Raw genomic sequence first — 17,654 nt, forward strand, 5'->3', positions numbered from 1 at the left:
TACACCTCTAAGGCACAGTTTCTCTTTGAATTACCTGCATCAAACCCAGTACTGGTTGTCTTTAAGAGTCGGAGTAAGGGACCTAGATCTCCCAGAGGTCTTGAATCCTGAAGCTGGGAGCGTATTACCACAAGTCTCATTTCTTACATTGCTGTAACCATCTCTAATATTCCTATTGTCAACTGCGCCATCAGTATCAAATGGCCCCCAGAAGGTCATCCCAGGGGCCAGACTCCTCCTCCTGGGACTCATGGGTACCCTTGGTGAGGTAGGGCAGCTTGCAGGACCAAGAGGGGTGACTACCACAGATGGCATCGCCACACTCCGTTCTGGCCGGCCCATGTAAGGACTGCCCTCAGTGGGTAACGGCACTGCAGCAAGCTCCTGGATGATCCGCAGTCGGGCCTGTTTCTCCTTGCGATGGCGGAACACAAGGATCAAAATCACCAGAATAATGATGAGGAGCAAACAGGCCAGCAGCGGCAGGATAATGAGGAGGGGGTCTGAGGCGGGGCGAGGGAGGACCTCGACCTGAACCAGGTGGGGGTCAGGAGGGTTCGCCGGAGTGTGTTTGTCTGAGACAGAAGGAGTGTGGGGTTGTGGAGCATGACTGTGGCCCCCTCCAGCTCCCTCTGCACCGCTCCCTGATCTTCCTCCATGACTCCCATTGCGCGTGTGGTTCCCCCAGCGGCCGTGAGGCCTCAATTTGTGCTGTGTCCTGTTGTGGTTTTTATGAGACAAAATGTGGGGGTGCAAACCCACCTCAACACCGCTGTGCGTTGTGGATCCCCCTCGTCCACCTCCTCTTCCTCCTCCTGTAGTAGTTCTATTATGTGTCGGCAGACGGGTGGTAGTGTGTTCACGACTTGCACCATCTGCTTTATTCAAACCACCTGGACCATGATGCATCTGGTGGTGGGGTAAGATGGTGAAGTGAAGCTCACCTTTCGCTGGTTGGACATTTCCAGCCTTCACTAGGAAGATGAACGAATCGTTGAGAGGCCTGGCGGGGGTGTGGCCTCGAGTTGTCGTGAGTGTGGATTTGTTATCAGGGAGATGGTTGTCACTGTCCCTGAGAATCTCCTCGATGGCGACTCGGCCTTGCACCACGTCTCTGAAAGTGAACGACTTCAGGACCTCTGATGCTTTGTTAGGGTCATAGGTCATCTACATATATGCACAGACAGCAGAGAAGACAGTAAAGTTAAATTAGATGGTAAGAGTTTTAGTGTTATAGGCTGCTATAGTTATTGAAAATTTTCTCATTTATTTTCCACTTCCCCTGCTCCCTGTGTTGTTAGAGATACAACAGACTTTCAACCCGAGAGGGAATTTGATTAGACACTGATTTGCAGCTTGGCACTGAATGTATTATTTTTCTGTGTTGAATAATCCATTCACTGATGACAGTCAGGCTTCTACAAAACACCTGCATGTTGCTTTAAACTTTAAACTATAAAAAGATTACAATGAACAGTTTTACCTTGACTAGTTTTCCATGTTTTGGTGGAGACAGAACCTCAAAGACTGGGTCGGCTCGGCTGATTCTGGCCAGCTCAGAGGCATCAATCATGGCTTTCCCCAGCTTCACAGGGATGCCACTGGGTACTCTGACCGGTTCCCTCAGGTAGATCAGGGGCCGCACTGTCACCTTCACTGTCTGTGCCGTTACATTCCCATAATCAACACCGGCCAACGAGGCTGACACAGAGACTTGGAAGCTGTCCTCTGACTCACTGAGATCAGTCATGTGATAGACAACACGACCAAACTGCAGGTCCTCGTGGTAGAAGGTTGTGACCTCCTTGTCGTTAATAGCGATGCGCCCGTGGCGAGGGTGTGTGGTGACCGTGTAGGTGATGTTGGCCTGGCTGCGACCGTTGGTTTGAGCTGCCAGCTGGTTGGTTGACAGGACCACAGCAGTCCTGCCTTGAACCAATGACAGGCCAGTGTTGTTCACCATGGAGACAGAAGGTTTTATCACCTCCAAACTAAACAGTTTGTAGAGTGGACGGTGGTAACCGTCGGTTACATTGAAGTAGAAAACTCCTGTCGAGGGCTCACCCTGATGGAGGGAACACAGGAAAAGGATGGATGAAAGAAACAGAGCAGAAATTAAATGAAAAAGCAAGTTGATTTCCACACCACACTAAATTCAACATATTTTTGAGACAAGGCTATAATTTTGTATCATGAAGTAGAGAGGAATAAACAAAAAGTGGATTTCAAAGCCTTTATGTGTAGGATTTGGACATGTTTGTCTCTGGTGACCCCTGGACCCTGGAGGCAGTCTCACAAACACACAGTGACAGATATACAGAACTGCAAAGTCTCCACGATGCGGAGCAGCTCTTCACCTGCTGTGTAAAGTGCAGCCGGCCGTGGTTGACGTCATACTGGGTGAAAGAGGTCACTGGCTCTGGTCTTTCCCCCAGCGTCAGGTAGCCATTGTTGGGCCTACTGATCACAAGGTAGTGCAGCTCCTCTGGGGGCGTGTCATGATCCTCAACCTGGACATGAAGATTGTCAAGGATTATGCTTAATGAGAAAATGTTCAGAAGGCAAAAAAAAAGTCAGAGCTGTTTTTGATGTTCATGTTCATATAAAATCCTGTTCTACAAATTCTATTAGGTAATTTGAAAATAAAAACAAGTTTGGCTTCTATAATTAAGATAAATAATCACTATCAAAATTAGGATCTCAGAAACAAATAATGTAAAAATGTCTGCCCACATCTACACCTGTTCACGCTGCACTGACTCACCTGCAGACTGTCTGGGCCAAGTACGACTCTCTCGCCGACCACCACCTTCATACTCGGGGCTCTGCTCCTGATGAGTGGCGGCTGGTCGTTAACCGGTGTCACTGTGATGTTGAATGTCTCTGTCACCGCCAGGCTGTCCTTGACTCGCCGATGAGAAACCATGTCTAATGATGATAAGGAGGGTGATGAGGCAGAGTAGAGAGGGGAAAAGGAGGAGGAAGAGGAGGAAGAAGACGAGGAATCAGAGGAAAAAGCAGACAAGGAAGATGGCAGGGAAGAGGAAGATGGCAGGGAAGAGGAAGAGAGATCCAAAGGAGCCACCCAAGCCCGGAAAGTGAAGCTGTCGCTCGTCGTTTCAGAGTCGTCGTGGATGTACGTGATGCCGAACTTATTCAAGGTGATCTGTGAGAAATCTGGTTGGTCTCTGGGGAAGGATAAAAATTAAAAGGCAATAGTTTTTATATCCTTACTGGTAGAAGTGTTCTGTAAATGTTTCTGTCTGCAGTGCATCTTTTAAACATTTGAAATAGAAATACAATATATATTATATCTGGGCAATAAATAGAAAAGGATAGAGGCAGGTGCAACTGTGTTTTGGGTTTGTTATTATGCTACTAATTTTAATCTGAGTATCATTTTCCATATTGAGACACCAAGAAAAGAGCCCTGCACCTGGTGAGATTATGTCCTCGTATAGTCAGAGCCCCGTGACGTGGCAGAGAAATCACATGGTACAGGATGTGGTGATCTTTCCTGTGGGGCTCTGGGACTTTCCCCAGGAGATTGGAAGCGTCGAGTTTAGACCTGTCAATCGTGACCCTGCCTCCCTCTGCCACCACAGCACCTGAATGACAGAAACAATAGGTGTGTTTTTATATTCTTCCTAATGAAAGAGAAAATAGAGTCAGAGTGAATAACCTGGCTTTATCTCTCCAGAATGAATTCTACTGTGGTGGAGTATTTTTGAGTTGAGCGGCACCTGCGTTGTTCAGTAGTCTGGTCTTGTGTTGAGGGTTGTCATGGTGTTCATTGGCCTGGTAGGAGATTAAGATGGTGAAGGTGTGTGGAGGAAGGAAAGCAGGAGGAGAGGACACAGTGAAAGAGAAAGTGTCTGCAGCGGACCACCCCACTGACTCCGGCTTGTTCTGATCATACAGGATGACACCATCATTCACCTGAGAGAAAGTAACATGAAGAAATGAAGTGGCGAAAGGAACTCATTATATTTGAGAAGTAAACAAAAGTTTTCTTTTGGAAATCACCATCACATTTTGAACTCTGCACATATGCACATAATGTATAAGCCTCCTACCATGCTCTGTGTGAATGTAGAGATGTTTCGTGTAGAGTTGTCAGGCATACGTCGGAGCAGCCGGCCAAGTTTAGGAGGAGTGGTCACCGCAAACACCACAGAGTGGTTTCTTCTGATGATGCTGATGTCATTGGTTACCACCTGAAGCTGCTGCTCAGATATTGGTGTCACAGAGCCTTAAAGGCAGCAAAGAGAGACAGTGAGAGGAGGCAGTGAATGTTCCTGATTAACTGTGGTATCTGTGGCCATGATTCTCCACAATGACCTAAAATTCAGGCTCTTAGAACTTGGTGCCTTGTGTGCACCTGGTCTACCATCTTCATCAATCAGAAAAAAAAACCAAGTGTAAGACCTTTGATGTACTCAGACTATATAAGTAAATTCAGAATTATCTGAATACGTATTTTAAATTTGATCACGTTATAGACAATTATGATTTAGTACATTTATAAAGTCACAGGGTCATTTACTGACCTATGCTGTAAGTGTTTCATACTTGGCTATCTATCAGAATAGCAGCTTCACTTATGCAACCTTAACCCGAAACTGATAAGTCTGTATGTTTGCAGGTTGGAGCTGCTTTACTCTCACATGAAGTGGCTCTACCAGCCTGGTGCTGAGTGGGCAGTTTGTAATTCAGCAGCTCAGGCTAGTGATGCCACCCTGTGCCTTTGTTGTATAACTGCACTACAACTGGAAAGCTTTCCTTTTCAGGTGCCATTTGATACAGAAAGCTTGTGGGCTTATTCCTAGATGTTTTCCAGCTTGGAAAAAAACGTGTTTATCTGAGCAATAAAATTATTGCCTATCTCCACAGTCACTATGCTTAAGCTGCCTTTGAGCGAGTACATGGATTTTAACTAAGGGGTTGTAGCCGAGTGAGCTGTTGTACCTGGGTAGACCTCCATTGGGTGGTTTCTCCTCATAGTGAGGACCAGAGAGTGGGCAGTCGTGCTGAAGATCTGACGAGGGGCAAAGTTAACACCATCGTTCACCTGGAAGTGAAAGCCACCTGACAACACACCTACACAAGAAGAGTGTTACAATCAGCCCCTTAGTGACTCTTTCTTGGACTCTTGTTTTGATCTCCTTGGTTTCTGTTCATTACTTCCTGTTTTATTTTGAAGTTTGTTTCCTTGTGTCTCTGTTTGCTGTTTACTTCCCACCTTTGTCTTTTTCTGCCTTGTTGATTGTCCCGCCCTAATGTGGGTCACCTGTTGCCAATTATCTCCCATGTATTGAAGTCTTGTTACTCCCTGTCTCTTTGTTAGCTCCCTGTGTTTGTTGTCAAGTTTGCTCTGATATTCTCTTGGTAAGTTTCTCTCCCTTTTCAGCAGATTTCCTTGGAATTACCTCTGTTGCTGTCTTGGTGAAAGTAAGAGTTCTGAGCTGCCTTCAAGTTTATGTTTTTGAGTTTTCTCTTAAGTGGACATTTTTGGTTATTTCTCAGTTTTGATTCCTTGCCCAACAGGCTCTGTAAACCAGTGAATTTTTGTTATTAAGGTCAGGCTGGGTCATTCTTTCATTCATCCATTCTTTCATTTATCATTTATCCCTAGAGGCTCATAAAAATTACAAATCATAGTATAAAATAAGCTAATAACCACCATGTGCTACTTCATTTGAAAATGAATGAAAATCTGCCCAGTGTCTGCTTTGCTCACCACTGTGGACAAACACCAGCTGTCCACTTTGTATGTGATTCTGGGTGAAGTTCAGGATGTGTCTGGAGGGGGCGCTCTTCAGAGCCAGGTGGCCATTGCTGGGTGGTGTGACTATGAACTCCAGCCCCTCAGACGGAGTGTCAGAGTCCTCTGCGTTAAGATCGTCTGTGGTGATTTCTGTCACCGAACCCACCCATACCTGAGGAAAGGAGAAGAAAGATGGCAAGATTAAATTTAGCTATTAAAAGAATTGTTGGACATTTTAAGAAATATGCTTATTTGCTTTGTTGCAGAGGGTCAGATGAGAACACCTCTCTCATGTCAAACATATATTTGGCATGTCTGTAATTTCTGTAATTATCAGCCAGCATATATGCTGATACCCATAAATAAATCTCACTAACAATACTGCCAGGATCATGGATATTATCTGTGTGTTTGTGTAAAGTGTCCTGTTTTCCTGAGGCAAGCTTTTCAAAGATCTTTTGAAATACACCAAGACCTCCTAAGTGATTTTGTTATTTGAAAACCACCTGGTCATTATACATCACTACTACTGTGCACTTCCCCTTTTTTGAATCAAAATCATTGTCAAAAATATCCCTTGGATTCCCACCTTCAGACCCCGGTTGGCTGTAATGACAGGAGTCTCATCATTGACCGGGGTGACACGGATGTGAACGGTGCAGGGCAAACTGTGCTTCCTGATTTCTGTCTGATTGGCCACGATGGTGAAGTTGTCTCTCAGCGTGTCGCTGCCATCGTGGATATAGGAGATGTACTCGCGTTCCACCTGGAAACAAATAACATAGCTCTATGTATCAAGTCCAAACCAAAATATCATTTCACTCTGAATATATGTGGTTTCCATATACAATATGTTTGTGTATGGAATGTGTTTGTGTGCTCAGTCAAACCTCTGTGTGTGTGAAAGCAGTGATGGGCATCCCCGGTATCCGGCTGTGCTCCAAGTGCCCATGTCGAGGTGGATCGATGACTTGATACAGGAAGTTCATGCCTGAGAAGTGATGATTGGCGACCTTGATGATGTCAGAGGTCAGAGGCAGGGATGACCCCTCATCAAGGGTCAAGTCAGACACCTGCAGAATCAACCAAGAGAAGACAGAAACCGCTGGGTCACTTGGTGATCTCTTGGTAAGTTTCTCTCCCTTTTCATACACTTGTTGTCTTTTTGGAGGTTCATCTACTAACTAGAAACGCATGTTGTACCTGTAGAGGGAGCAGGATGGGAATGATGTCGATCTCCAGCCTGATAGGTCCGACCTTTGTGACCCCGTTGGTTGCTTCCAACAGAACAGAGTCGTTGGTGCTTCCTGCAGCCTGCTGGTGGTAGATGATCAGTCCCCGGTTCAGGTCGTCCTGGGTGAAGGAAGTTGTCTGCTCCTCTCTGATACCCTGCAGGAAGGAACAGAGAGGACAAACCTGCTTTTTTTTTTTTTTTTTTTACATTCAGCTTTAAACTCTACACATAAATATTTTTTTTTGATTTTACAGTCAAAGAATGAATTTGAAAAGGGTCCCTTGTAGTTACAAACCCCTCAGTTATCACCCAACTCTGCATTCCCTTTAGCTCTACAGGGCTTTTTAGTCTCTTTTTGGTTTTGGCTATAAAGTTGGCTGTACCTGATAGAGGTGCTGCTGTTCTCCATTGCTGTTCTGGTGCTTGTTGATGGGGGAGATCCTCTGAAGAAAGCCCAGGGTGGGAGGACTTTGGACAGTAAAAATTATCTCTGAGGGCTGGCTGTCCTCATGGACCACCTAGCGAAAAGAAAACATACTTACAAGTACATATTTGCAAACACAATGGAAATATGCAAGGTTTATTGTTACAGGCCTCAACTTGAAGATTATACAATACAATGTATTTCAAAATCATGCAAAATCTGACTTAGTGTATGGTTTGTAGTGTTAGCTCAGCAAATGTTACATAAACATAACATAAAAATCCCACATGATTTTTGATCTGAGTAAGATTATTGACTTGCCTCTAAATGTTCCCTGCTTATGGAGACATTCTGTCCCTCCGCCACCACCACTGGATGGTTGCTTATGATTGTCGGCGGCCTCTGATGACTCTCTAGGTAAATTTTTACCGGCACTCCAATGTCCAGATGTACCTCTCTCCTCCCTCTGTCCAGTCGTCCCTCTGTGCTCTTCTCCCTTGCTCTTGCCGTCACATTGAACCCATCTGACAATTCATGGCTGCCATCGTGGTGATATGCCAGGCGCCCTGTCACTAGATCCCGCTGGGTGAATATTGAAATTGCATCTGCTTCTTTTACAGTGTCACGATCTCCATCTTTAAAGCAGAGCCCACCGTGTTTAGGTGGAAGGAAGACCTCAAATATCACTTCCTGTGGATCTCGGATGTCAAGGTTGCTGAAGACACTTAGGTTAGCAGAGGTCAGGGTCGTGATCCCACCTCGCTGGACCATGAGGCCTGTGTTGTTCTCTACCTGGAGGTAAGGATCCTGGGCCATCACCTGTAAAAGCCAGTTACACAACAAAGGCAGATATTTATTACAGCAGCAGTCTGTGAACACATTACTTACATTATAGGCTTAATTATTTTCACACTAAATTGCCTAACCAACACACAGAATTTAAACTACTAATAAATAACATGAAAATGTAAAAATGATGCAAACACAACTTACTATTATTTAACAGTTCAAAATTAGTCTTAAAATATGTTAAGTTTATTAAAAACTCATAAAATATATCAAGTGTGAAGACATAATCACCTCCAGTAGAGTGGAAACATAATGTTTCCCATCTGATACAAAAAGCACAAAACGCCCAAAACTCACTCCTTTGTGGACAAACAACACCTTTTTCTGGGAGGAGAAAAGAGAAAGGAGATGGTGAGAGGAGAGGAAAAGGCACCAACATGGTTAAATAAATAAATAAAAAAAAATTTAAGACAAAAAAGAGATTACGAGTCCGACAGAGTCTCTAGTATGGAAGACTTAAAATGCCTAATTTAAAACAAATCAAATGAAGCAATTTATTGAAATATAATACACATTGCTATTTGTATTTATTGTCATAATTAAGTGAAAAACATACTGTATGTTACAAGGGCAATTAATGTGTTTTCTGTGTTGTGTATTGATTTTAACATAGCATGGAAAACTCATAATGGAAAAAATGTATTCTAAAAGACAAAAAGAAGGATTTGAACTTCTCTTTCATCTCTTATCACTTTTTGTATAGGTACAATGAGGTGCAACACATGAATGCCTTTGAGGGCAGATTGTCTGAAAGTGTGCACTCTTTTACCCATGATTCATTGCATTATATCCCTCTGTGTGACAGCAGACATTTTTGCTCAAATTGTGCAGTTATTTATAACAACTCATGTAAACACATTTTCCCTTAGGACAACACTTCCTGCAAACTAGTTTGATGAGCTCACTTATCCCAGACACTTCATCAGTTCTACTGGGATGTTACCAGGATTTTAAACCTATTTTTGAATTGTTCAGACATTGAGGGTCACAAAAGGGTCATTGATAACATGACATAGAAACATAAGAATAGTAAAACAACAAATCTGTGCACCTCATTTACTGATTTAGTGATTTACTGATTCTAAATATTCTACCACCTGGGTGACAGAATCTTCACAGTTAAATCGTGCTAACCTGCTCTAGGTCCCGCTGTGTGAACTCATACAGCTTGTGACTGGGATCACTGGCCAGCACCAGCTCTCCCATGGGAATCCCCCTCCGTGTGTACACCAACCAACTGTCCTCAAAGTCAGAATCATCGTCCCGGTAACGAAGATAGTTCAAAGTCACCAACCTCTGGCCATCACGGGCCACATGGAAAACTTTATCAACAACCCTGACCGGTCTCTGATCATTGACAAGAAGTACAGAGATATTAAAGGTGTGTTCAGCTATGTTTCTATCCTCCTTCTTGCTGGTATGTTTATGTGGTTTGTAAACCATGATTTGAAATGTGAAAGAATCGTGCTTGGTCTCGCTGTCATCATGAACGTACATGATCCTCTCCTCCATGATATCCTGATTTGTGAAGACTACAATATTGTTGTTAATGGACGTTGAGTTGGAGAGATTGATCTTTCTGATTTGCCCATGTCTGGGGCTCACAGTGATGCTGTACTGGACCTCCCGGTTACTTGCTGTGTGAGTGAACAGGATGTCTTTGGAGATGACTTTGCTCCCTCCTTCCAATATCGAAAGGCCTTTGTTTACAACAATGATGGCTGCTGACTCGGTTTTGATGTTGATTCTGAAGTCGTAACTTGTTGAGTTGGCGTGTGTTGAAAAGACCTGAAAGCTGAATGTGTCTCTTGTGTCATCGTGTAGCTTGCTGAGCAGCTCGTACTTCACCAAACTATCTGTGATGTTCTTCTGGCTGAAGGTTGAGTTCTTTTGCAGAACTCTGTCGTTGAGGAATAGCCGACCTTTTTTTGGTACCGTGAGGAGTCTAAAGTAGAGGTGGCTCTCGTTGAGTTTGACGCCTTTTGAAACAACATGGAGGTCCTCTGGGGTAACAACAGCTGACTGAACACCATTAACCTCCATCTTGCTGCGTGTGACCTTGAAGTGGATCCAGCGTACCACAATTGGGAAAACAACCTCCTCGCTAGTCAGGGAACTAATGCTGATTTTACATTTGATCTGATCAGTGATGTTGCTCTGAGTCTGAAGGCCACGGTAAGTACTGAGGTATCGGATCCGTTCTTTTTCAAGAAGTTTCTGAGAGAATGTGGTTGTCAGTTTCCAGTCACCACTTGAGTGCAACCGCTGGAGCTCACCATATCGTGGCAACTCTGTCATGTCATATCGGATTTCCACTGCCTGATATGCCACGTTTACTTGTACTGCCAGGTGATTGGTGGTGATGATGGAAGCTTCACCTTGGTTTACCTCCAGTCCAGTGTTATTTACCAGTTTGTATTCGAGCGCCACTGCCACAATCCGCAAAACTACTGTGTTGCTTGACTGCAGAAAGCAGAGGGAATAAAGAAACACCAGATTTGAGGTGAGGAAGATGAAGATGAAGAGGAGGAACAAAAAGATGAGTATAAACAGCAGATATATTTCTATTAATCAAGGATTTGTCACTGTTAGTCCACTGCTAAAACTAGCAAAATGGCAACAGATACCTGCAAGCCTCTGTTGGATTATTCCATTTTGGGAAAACTACTACATGACTTACCTTCTGCCCATCACTGACCCTGAGCGGCAGCCTGGATGTGGAGACCCCAGTGTGGACAAAGCTGATCTTACCCTCCTCCAGATCATCTAGGGAGAACAAGTTGATGGTCCTGGAAGATAGATGTAATCCTGTTAACTTCCATGTTCTGTTTTTTTTCCAACTCTGCCTTGTTTGTCTGACATTGCAAAAGGACATATTGGAGGTCAGGATTGGCTACTGAACAGTTCAATGGTCTCACTAATCAATGTGATGTCAAAGTCGAGTAACCACTTATGTATAGAGCAACTTTAAATCATTCTGATAAAGTTGTCAGTTACAGAATATCAGTGATATTCTTTGCTAACACAAAGAATGATCAGTTATAGTTTCTAGCAAGATACCAGCAGATCCAACAGCAACAGTCAATGACTAGCTTTTGTTCCACCAGCCTTTTTCAGATGTCTGTTTTCTGCCTACTGTTCTTACATATATACAAACAGCCACTTCCCCAGTAGACCTCACTTACTGGTTGCAAGAAGATTTCAAGGCACTGTAAAGCCTCACAAGACATAGCACCAACCTTCCGGGGTAATCCCGGTGCTCAAGGTATCCAGCCTCAGAGTTGAGGTTTCCAAGGGAGCTGAAAACCAGCTCTACAGGACTGCTGTCAGGGTCAGACACCCTCAGCACATCTGTTGTGAGCTGGGGACATTGTAGATATATTAGTATTTTCATTTTCTGATGTTTAATTAACACAAATGTTCATACCACCTAGGCATTCTACAGTGTCTACCTGTCTTCTGGACTTCTCTAGCAGAGTAAAAAGGTTTCCCTCTGGGAGGCTGAGCACAGGAGCATCATTAACAGGACTGATGCTGATATCAAACCGGTGCAGGCGGGTGCCCTTCAGAAACACAGGAAGTTCCTTCTTATTGCTGGAGAAGGCTGAAAACATGAAGAAGTCTTTCTGGTCCTCTGACCCACTGTGAACATACATCACCCGGCCCTGCCATAGGTCCAGCATACTGAAAGTCCGGTCCTTCTCCTCGCTTCCTATTGTAATAGTTTTTTCTTGTCCCTCATCCAGCATCCCGTCAGGGTCTGGACTGAGGTCCAGCCGGAGCTGGCCGTGAACAGGCTGCTCCTCAATGCGGAAAATCAACTGGGAAGGATGGATGCCCAATTTACGAAAATCCAAATTCACCTGGAATGGAGTACAAATAGGAACAGATTTATACTGCATAGCTCCAGCTTATTTTTGCTTTTACGTAATAACTAAAAGAGAAAACTAGAGGAACAGATTGGCAGGAGACAGCAAATCCTACCTTTATGTGTTTGGGCTCCAGTGGTGCCCGGCCTCCCTCTGCTACCTCTAGCTTTCTCAGCAACAAAAAATTTGAGTTCTTCATATTGTTGCTAATTGGTTGTGAGATTGTAACATCAAACTCAGGACGGTCTGTTGGGTTGGTGGTGGTCACCACCACAGGGGCTTTCCCTGTCTTACAGCCCACAGTGATGTCCTTGGTGATGGCAGCATGAGGGAGGCCCATTCTTTGAGTGTTCACCTGAATTTCTCTGAGGCAGCCTTTAAAAGAACCTCCTCCAGACATGACAGAAAGCAACCCAGCTCGCCTCGCCTCTCCCCGAGCTTCTTCAGTCAGCCCTCCCAAGAAGAGAGGCCCTTTGAGCTGGATGACTTTGAGCTCCACACTCAGGTTGGCCTTGATTAACTCTTTGTCTACCTTCAGCTGGATGCTGTGGGGTAGCAGGTGCAATTGGATAGGATACCAGGTGTGGTTGCTATGGACATGTGTTAAAGAATGCAGCTCAGTTTTACTCCCCTCTCCATTTCCTGCTGTTGCCACCAGGTGACCATCTCTGATCTCTATGGCAACAAACTCTCCCTGGTTACCTGAGCTGTATAGGATCATGCCATCTTCTTCTTTAGCAGAAGGGTGAAGTTCACATTCAAACACTCCCTCCTGTGGCACCTCCCATGGTGGGAGTGAGATGAATGCTTTAGAGCTGAAAAAACTGATGGGATCTTCTTCTGTCGCTGAAAACTGCGGACTACAGCCCAGAGAGACCTCATGGACACTCTTGTACCCAGAATATGGCCTTAGGCTGGACAGCAGGTTATGTTCATTGAACACAACTTCATCCACACAACCTCTAAACCCAGAGGAGGTATTGAGAAGGTAGGGGTGGTTCAGATCAGCTGCTCCGCCAACAAAGAGTCCGTCTTCCACACTGAGTTCCAGATCTGGGCCTGGCATACGGAGGCTGGAATGAGAATTTCTGTCCACTGTCATTGTGACATTATGGCGGTCATGAGTCAGCTCCATAGAGTGCCACCCCAAGTCACTAAGGTGGATGCTCTTTTCTGAGCGTAATGAACGCTCACCTGAGCCAAGGTCTAGACGTACCTAAGAGATGAAGGAGGAGGTTAGGAAGGAAAGAATGAGAAAAGGAGGGATACAGGTGATAACCAAGACACATGAAATGAAACTCTTTTTAATTTTTATACCCAAAGATAAACTAATTTCTAAGACAAAAAGTGGTAGGAAAAGCAAAACACATGTAAGTAGATATTACATGGTGATTAGATCTTGAGTTTGCAAATTTAAAAGCAGAATCAAGGGAGTTAACTGTAGATTAAAGATTTAATCCACAAGGAAACATAAAACCAAACTCTTTCATGAGTATCTCCCTTGCCTTGTACTTGGAGCTTTCATTAAACTACTGTGGTCTCTCTTAACCTGGTCATGAAGGAACTTGTTCTGAAATGAAGCCAGTGCCAAAGGGTTTTTTTTTTTTTCTCTCTGCGAGCAATCTGACACCAAGCCGCATGCGTTGAGTCTTCTCTCAGGCTCTCCTCAGGATAGTAAATGCCAATATAGATGAGCTAATGGCCCAAGGGACAAATATTTCCTGTTGTTTTGAAGGTGTAAGGCATCTTTATGCGAGAGCCTCTAGGCAGGTTTCACTTTGTCTGATCTGTAACCATAGTACTAATATCCAGATGTTGTTTTTGTGGCTTGGTAAAACATAAATTGATGCGTTTCCTCTCATACTATCTGTGTTCTTTAAAATTAACATTTAGCACATTTGTCTAGCTTCTAGCCATGAATAGATTCCTGGCAGCCACTTGACAGATTTGCTACTACCTTAACGTGCTATAGCCTACCTGCAGACGCCCAGAGATCAGCTCCAGCAGCAAGAAGTCTCTGTGTCCTGCTGCCAAAAAAAGCAGCCCTGTCTGACTGGAGGTTCGAAATCGGACATGAAGCAAGGTCTGAATGGATGCCTCCACTGTCCGCAGGTGGATGTAGCCATCACCGTAGAATGACACTGGAACAATGAAAAATGTGACAGATGAGAAATTTAGGCCACAGTTGTGGCCACATCAAGTAGTTTGGCATAACAGTGCAATGAAAGATTTTACTAACTCATAATGTGTCTGTGGAGGACTTGATAGTGTAATTGGTGAATAACAATGACAGAATTTCTGGTCTTCACACCCATAAGCTAACTTCTTAGTTAACTTCTTACAATTTTAAACTGTTAAGTCTGTGTCAATTAAGTATTTACTTAGTTCATCCCCATGGCTCGAAGGTTAAAATGCAGACCACAAATGGTGAACACTGGTTCAAGACCTGGTGCAATCTAATGAAGGCATAAAATGCCTAAATACAGTACAATTGATTCAACTCTACTGTCATATTTGAGGCTGTAGTTTGTTTTATATTAAAGTGTTCATAGTGCACTGTAGAATTTGTCTTGCAGCCTGGTTAAAATCATATCAATTTGGTTTGTAATTTAAATTTGGTTTTTTACAGATTATTATGAGGCTAAAAGGCATGCTGCAAATGTGTTTCATGCTGACATATTTGATTACTTTAGTAAGTGTATTTAAATCCTCACCTATGTCTGATTCAAAAATATCTACCAATATTGAAACTAACATTTGGCAGCTAAATGCCAAGGCAAAGACTATTCCATTAATCTGTATTGACTGTTTTGTCAATGTGGTGTCTACTCTGCACTTTACACCTGCTATCTAAATTCAATTAATGACAACTAATGCATTCTGGAGCGGGTCATCCTGAAATGGTCTGATGCTAATTAGACTTCACTGCTAACCCAGATGACAAAGACTGACCTTTCAGTTGTACAAACAGTGGCAGAGCTGCTCTCCAGGCATAAATCACCTTCACAACACGTTACTAACTTGAGTGGGGAATCCGTCCAAATATAAATTAAAAGGTGTTGCATTCATGGTGTTGTACCTTAATGTCAGATATCAAATTATCCAGCTATGTGGGGAAGGTTTGAACTTGTAAGACTTCTAAAGCTTAAGTTAAAACAAGACTAACAGTCTACAGGCATGCTACTGGCTCTGTAAAGCTTAACATCATGCCAACATGCTCACAACGACATGCTGATGTTCAACAGGTATGAGGTTTACCATGGTCCTAATCTTAGTTTGGCGTGCTAGGATGTTAACATTTGCTAAGTAGCACTAAAACCAAAGTTGAGCTGAGACTGGTGGGAATGTTATATTTGGTCAAAAACCAAAGAACAGGCCAAATTGAAATGTACAATGTACTTGTGTTTAGTTGTGAGGCCAGTGTGTCCACCGCTCACAGCTGTGAATAAAAAAAAAACAGTAAAGCAGCCTTTATTTTGATTGATTTGTCCCACAAAACAGCCGTATTGAAGCACTCAGAATGACTATCCATTCATGCAAACACACAACGAATAGGGGTCAGGAAAATGTGTGTGTGTGTGTGTAGTTGGGAATGGGTGAAAACTCTTTCTATAAACCCTTTAAAGCTCTCTAACAAACAGTACAGCAGTGTGGACTAAGCAAAACTGAAAACAAAAAAGAAACAAAAATATTCAAATGATTCAATTGAATAAACAGATCAAAAACAATATAAAAATTGCTTTAGACTTTTACTAGCTGCACTTATCAATAAAAAAAGGGGGGTCAAAAACTGACGCCAACACATTTCATGAATAAAGTACTTCAAAAAGCTGCTCTGTACAACTCAACAATTCTACAGCATAATTACACAAACGTCAAATAATTTATGTTCCCACATCCCACTGAAAAAGTGTGATGAAATAGACTTTTACTTGTAGAACATACAAAGCATTTAACATAGTACTAAGTCTCTAAATACTGTTTTAAATTAAAACATTATTTTAAAAAAATTAAAAATCCAAAAATTCTTTTGGATAACCTATTTTATTGAAAAAGGTAAATAGAATTTTAATAACAGACTTCAAAAAAATAAAAAAAAAATCATCAAAAAATGGAAAAATATTGATCTTTTACATCGGTTCTTCTGCATTTCACATTTTTATTGTTCTTTTTTTGATCCTCTGCATGCAAATGGTATAATTTGTCAAAGTAGTTTAAATATTTTATTATTTTATCGCCTTTAAGCCCTTTTGAAACTCTGCTGGAGAAATGCACTGCTTGCAAAAAGTAAAGTTTATTATGAAGGATATTCTAATGTGTTAAAAGAGAAGTACTCAGTCAGCAGACCGGCCCAGCATGCCGCTCTGCATAAAGCCTATAAGCCCGCTGACAGTGTAACCCACGTCTGTCCATCTATCTCTAATCTGCCTCTATGATACCAATGAACATTGGATTATTAGTAATCTTCCTACAGTCATAGACACACCTGTGAATACAGGTCTTTTATGTGCTCTCATGAACAGGTGTAAGGATACAGAGACATGTGCAACTGACTGAGACAATGCTGATAGCCAATAACGATTTTTTCCTGTACATGCAGCAACTTTTCAAATGTTATTTATGTATAGATTTAGAAACACAAGAAAAATGTTCACTTTTGCATTCAATTGCATTTGCCAGAATGATGTAGTAGGGTATTCAGAAAGCAGTGTGAAGTAACCATGACTCTCTGCATAACATAAATAACTGCAAGCATCCAATCAAAATATAATCCAGTATCCAGCAGCATATGGCCATAGGTCTACAGACAATATTAGACTGGATTAAACAATAAGCTGCCAACTGTCATGGACACATTTTTACTTGATCAAAAGTTGTATAAACAACAATACTGCATTTACATTACCATTACCTTCAGTGTAAAATCACTTAAAGTGGAGGGATTAACTTCAGAGTAACAACCACAGCTTGAGTGTGGATGTTTAATGTTAACTTTAATAACTTTACACTAACAACTATTTAAAATGATATTTTCAGACTTGCATGCAGTTAAAACAGTTACAGTGTTACCAGCTGTATTATAGCAATAAAACAAATCATTAAACAATAATATTTGTTTTCAGTTTTAACTTTTACATCTAACAGTTAGGAGGAGAAGTGTTTTTTTTTCCTCTCCTCTGCAGCACCTTACCTCCGTAAACTTGTCCTGTGGAAATCAGCAGGAGTAGAAACAGATCAGCTGCAAAACTCCCCATAGTTAGTCAGGCCTTTATAATCTGACTTGCATTCAGTTAAGAACAACATCTGGCTGCCTAACTACGCCATCCACTGCCTTTACTGAACAGCACTGGCTCTGCATGTCATTTCCACCAGTGACAACTTCCAGGCAGCGTCTTCTTGCTTTGCTGGCTTTGGATTACAGCCTTTAAAAAAATGTACCTGTGCTTGTGAGCCGAGAGCAGTGAGGTGGAGCTCCACCCTCTGATCAACCCCTTGCTCATAGGAGAGCTG

General features: G+C 42.7%; 1 protein-coding gene across 1 annotated transcript; it reads right to left on the reverse strand.

Moving 5' to 3' along the window:
* Positions 1-39: 39 nt before the first annotated feature.
* Positions 40-17,398, reverse strand: LOC121195625 (chondroitin sulfate proteoglycan 4-like). Its single transcript, XM_041059209.1, has 22 exons — positions 17,335-17,398; positions 14,121-14,284; positions 12,259-13,359; positions 11,727-12,137; positions 11,514-11,635; positions 10,955-11,063; positions 9,409-10,737; positions 8,506-8,598; positions 7,747-8,244; positions 7,385-7,519; positions 6,971-7,156; positions 6,658-6,840; positions 6,357-6,533; positions 5,741-5,939; positions 4,969-5,100; positions 4,077-4,252; positions 3,744-3,939; positions 3,437-3,608; positions 2,765-3,188; positions 2,358-2,510; positions 1,484-2,065; positions 40-1,167 (listed from the first exon to the last, which is right to left on the reverse strand). Exons 1-22 carry the CDS (start codon positions 17,396-17,398, stop codon positions 40-42), a joined length of 7,734 nt encoding a protein of 2,577 aa, XP_040915143.1.
* Between the last annotated feature and the right edge of the window lie 256 nt (positions 17,399-17,654).

Source organism: Toxotes jaculatrix, chromosome 16, assembly GCF_017976425.1.
Source record: "Toxotes jaculatrix isolate fToxJac2 chromosome 16, fToxJac2.pri, whole genome shotgun sequence".
Taxonomy (NCBI): Eukaryota; Metazoa; Chordata; class Actinopteri; family Toxotidae; genus Toxotes; species Toxotes jaculatrix.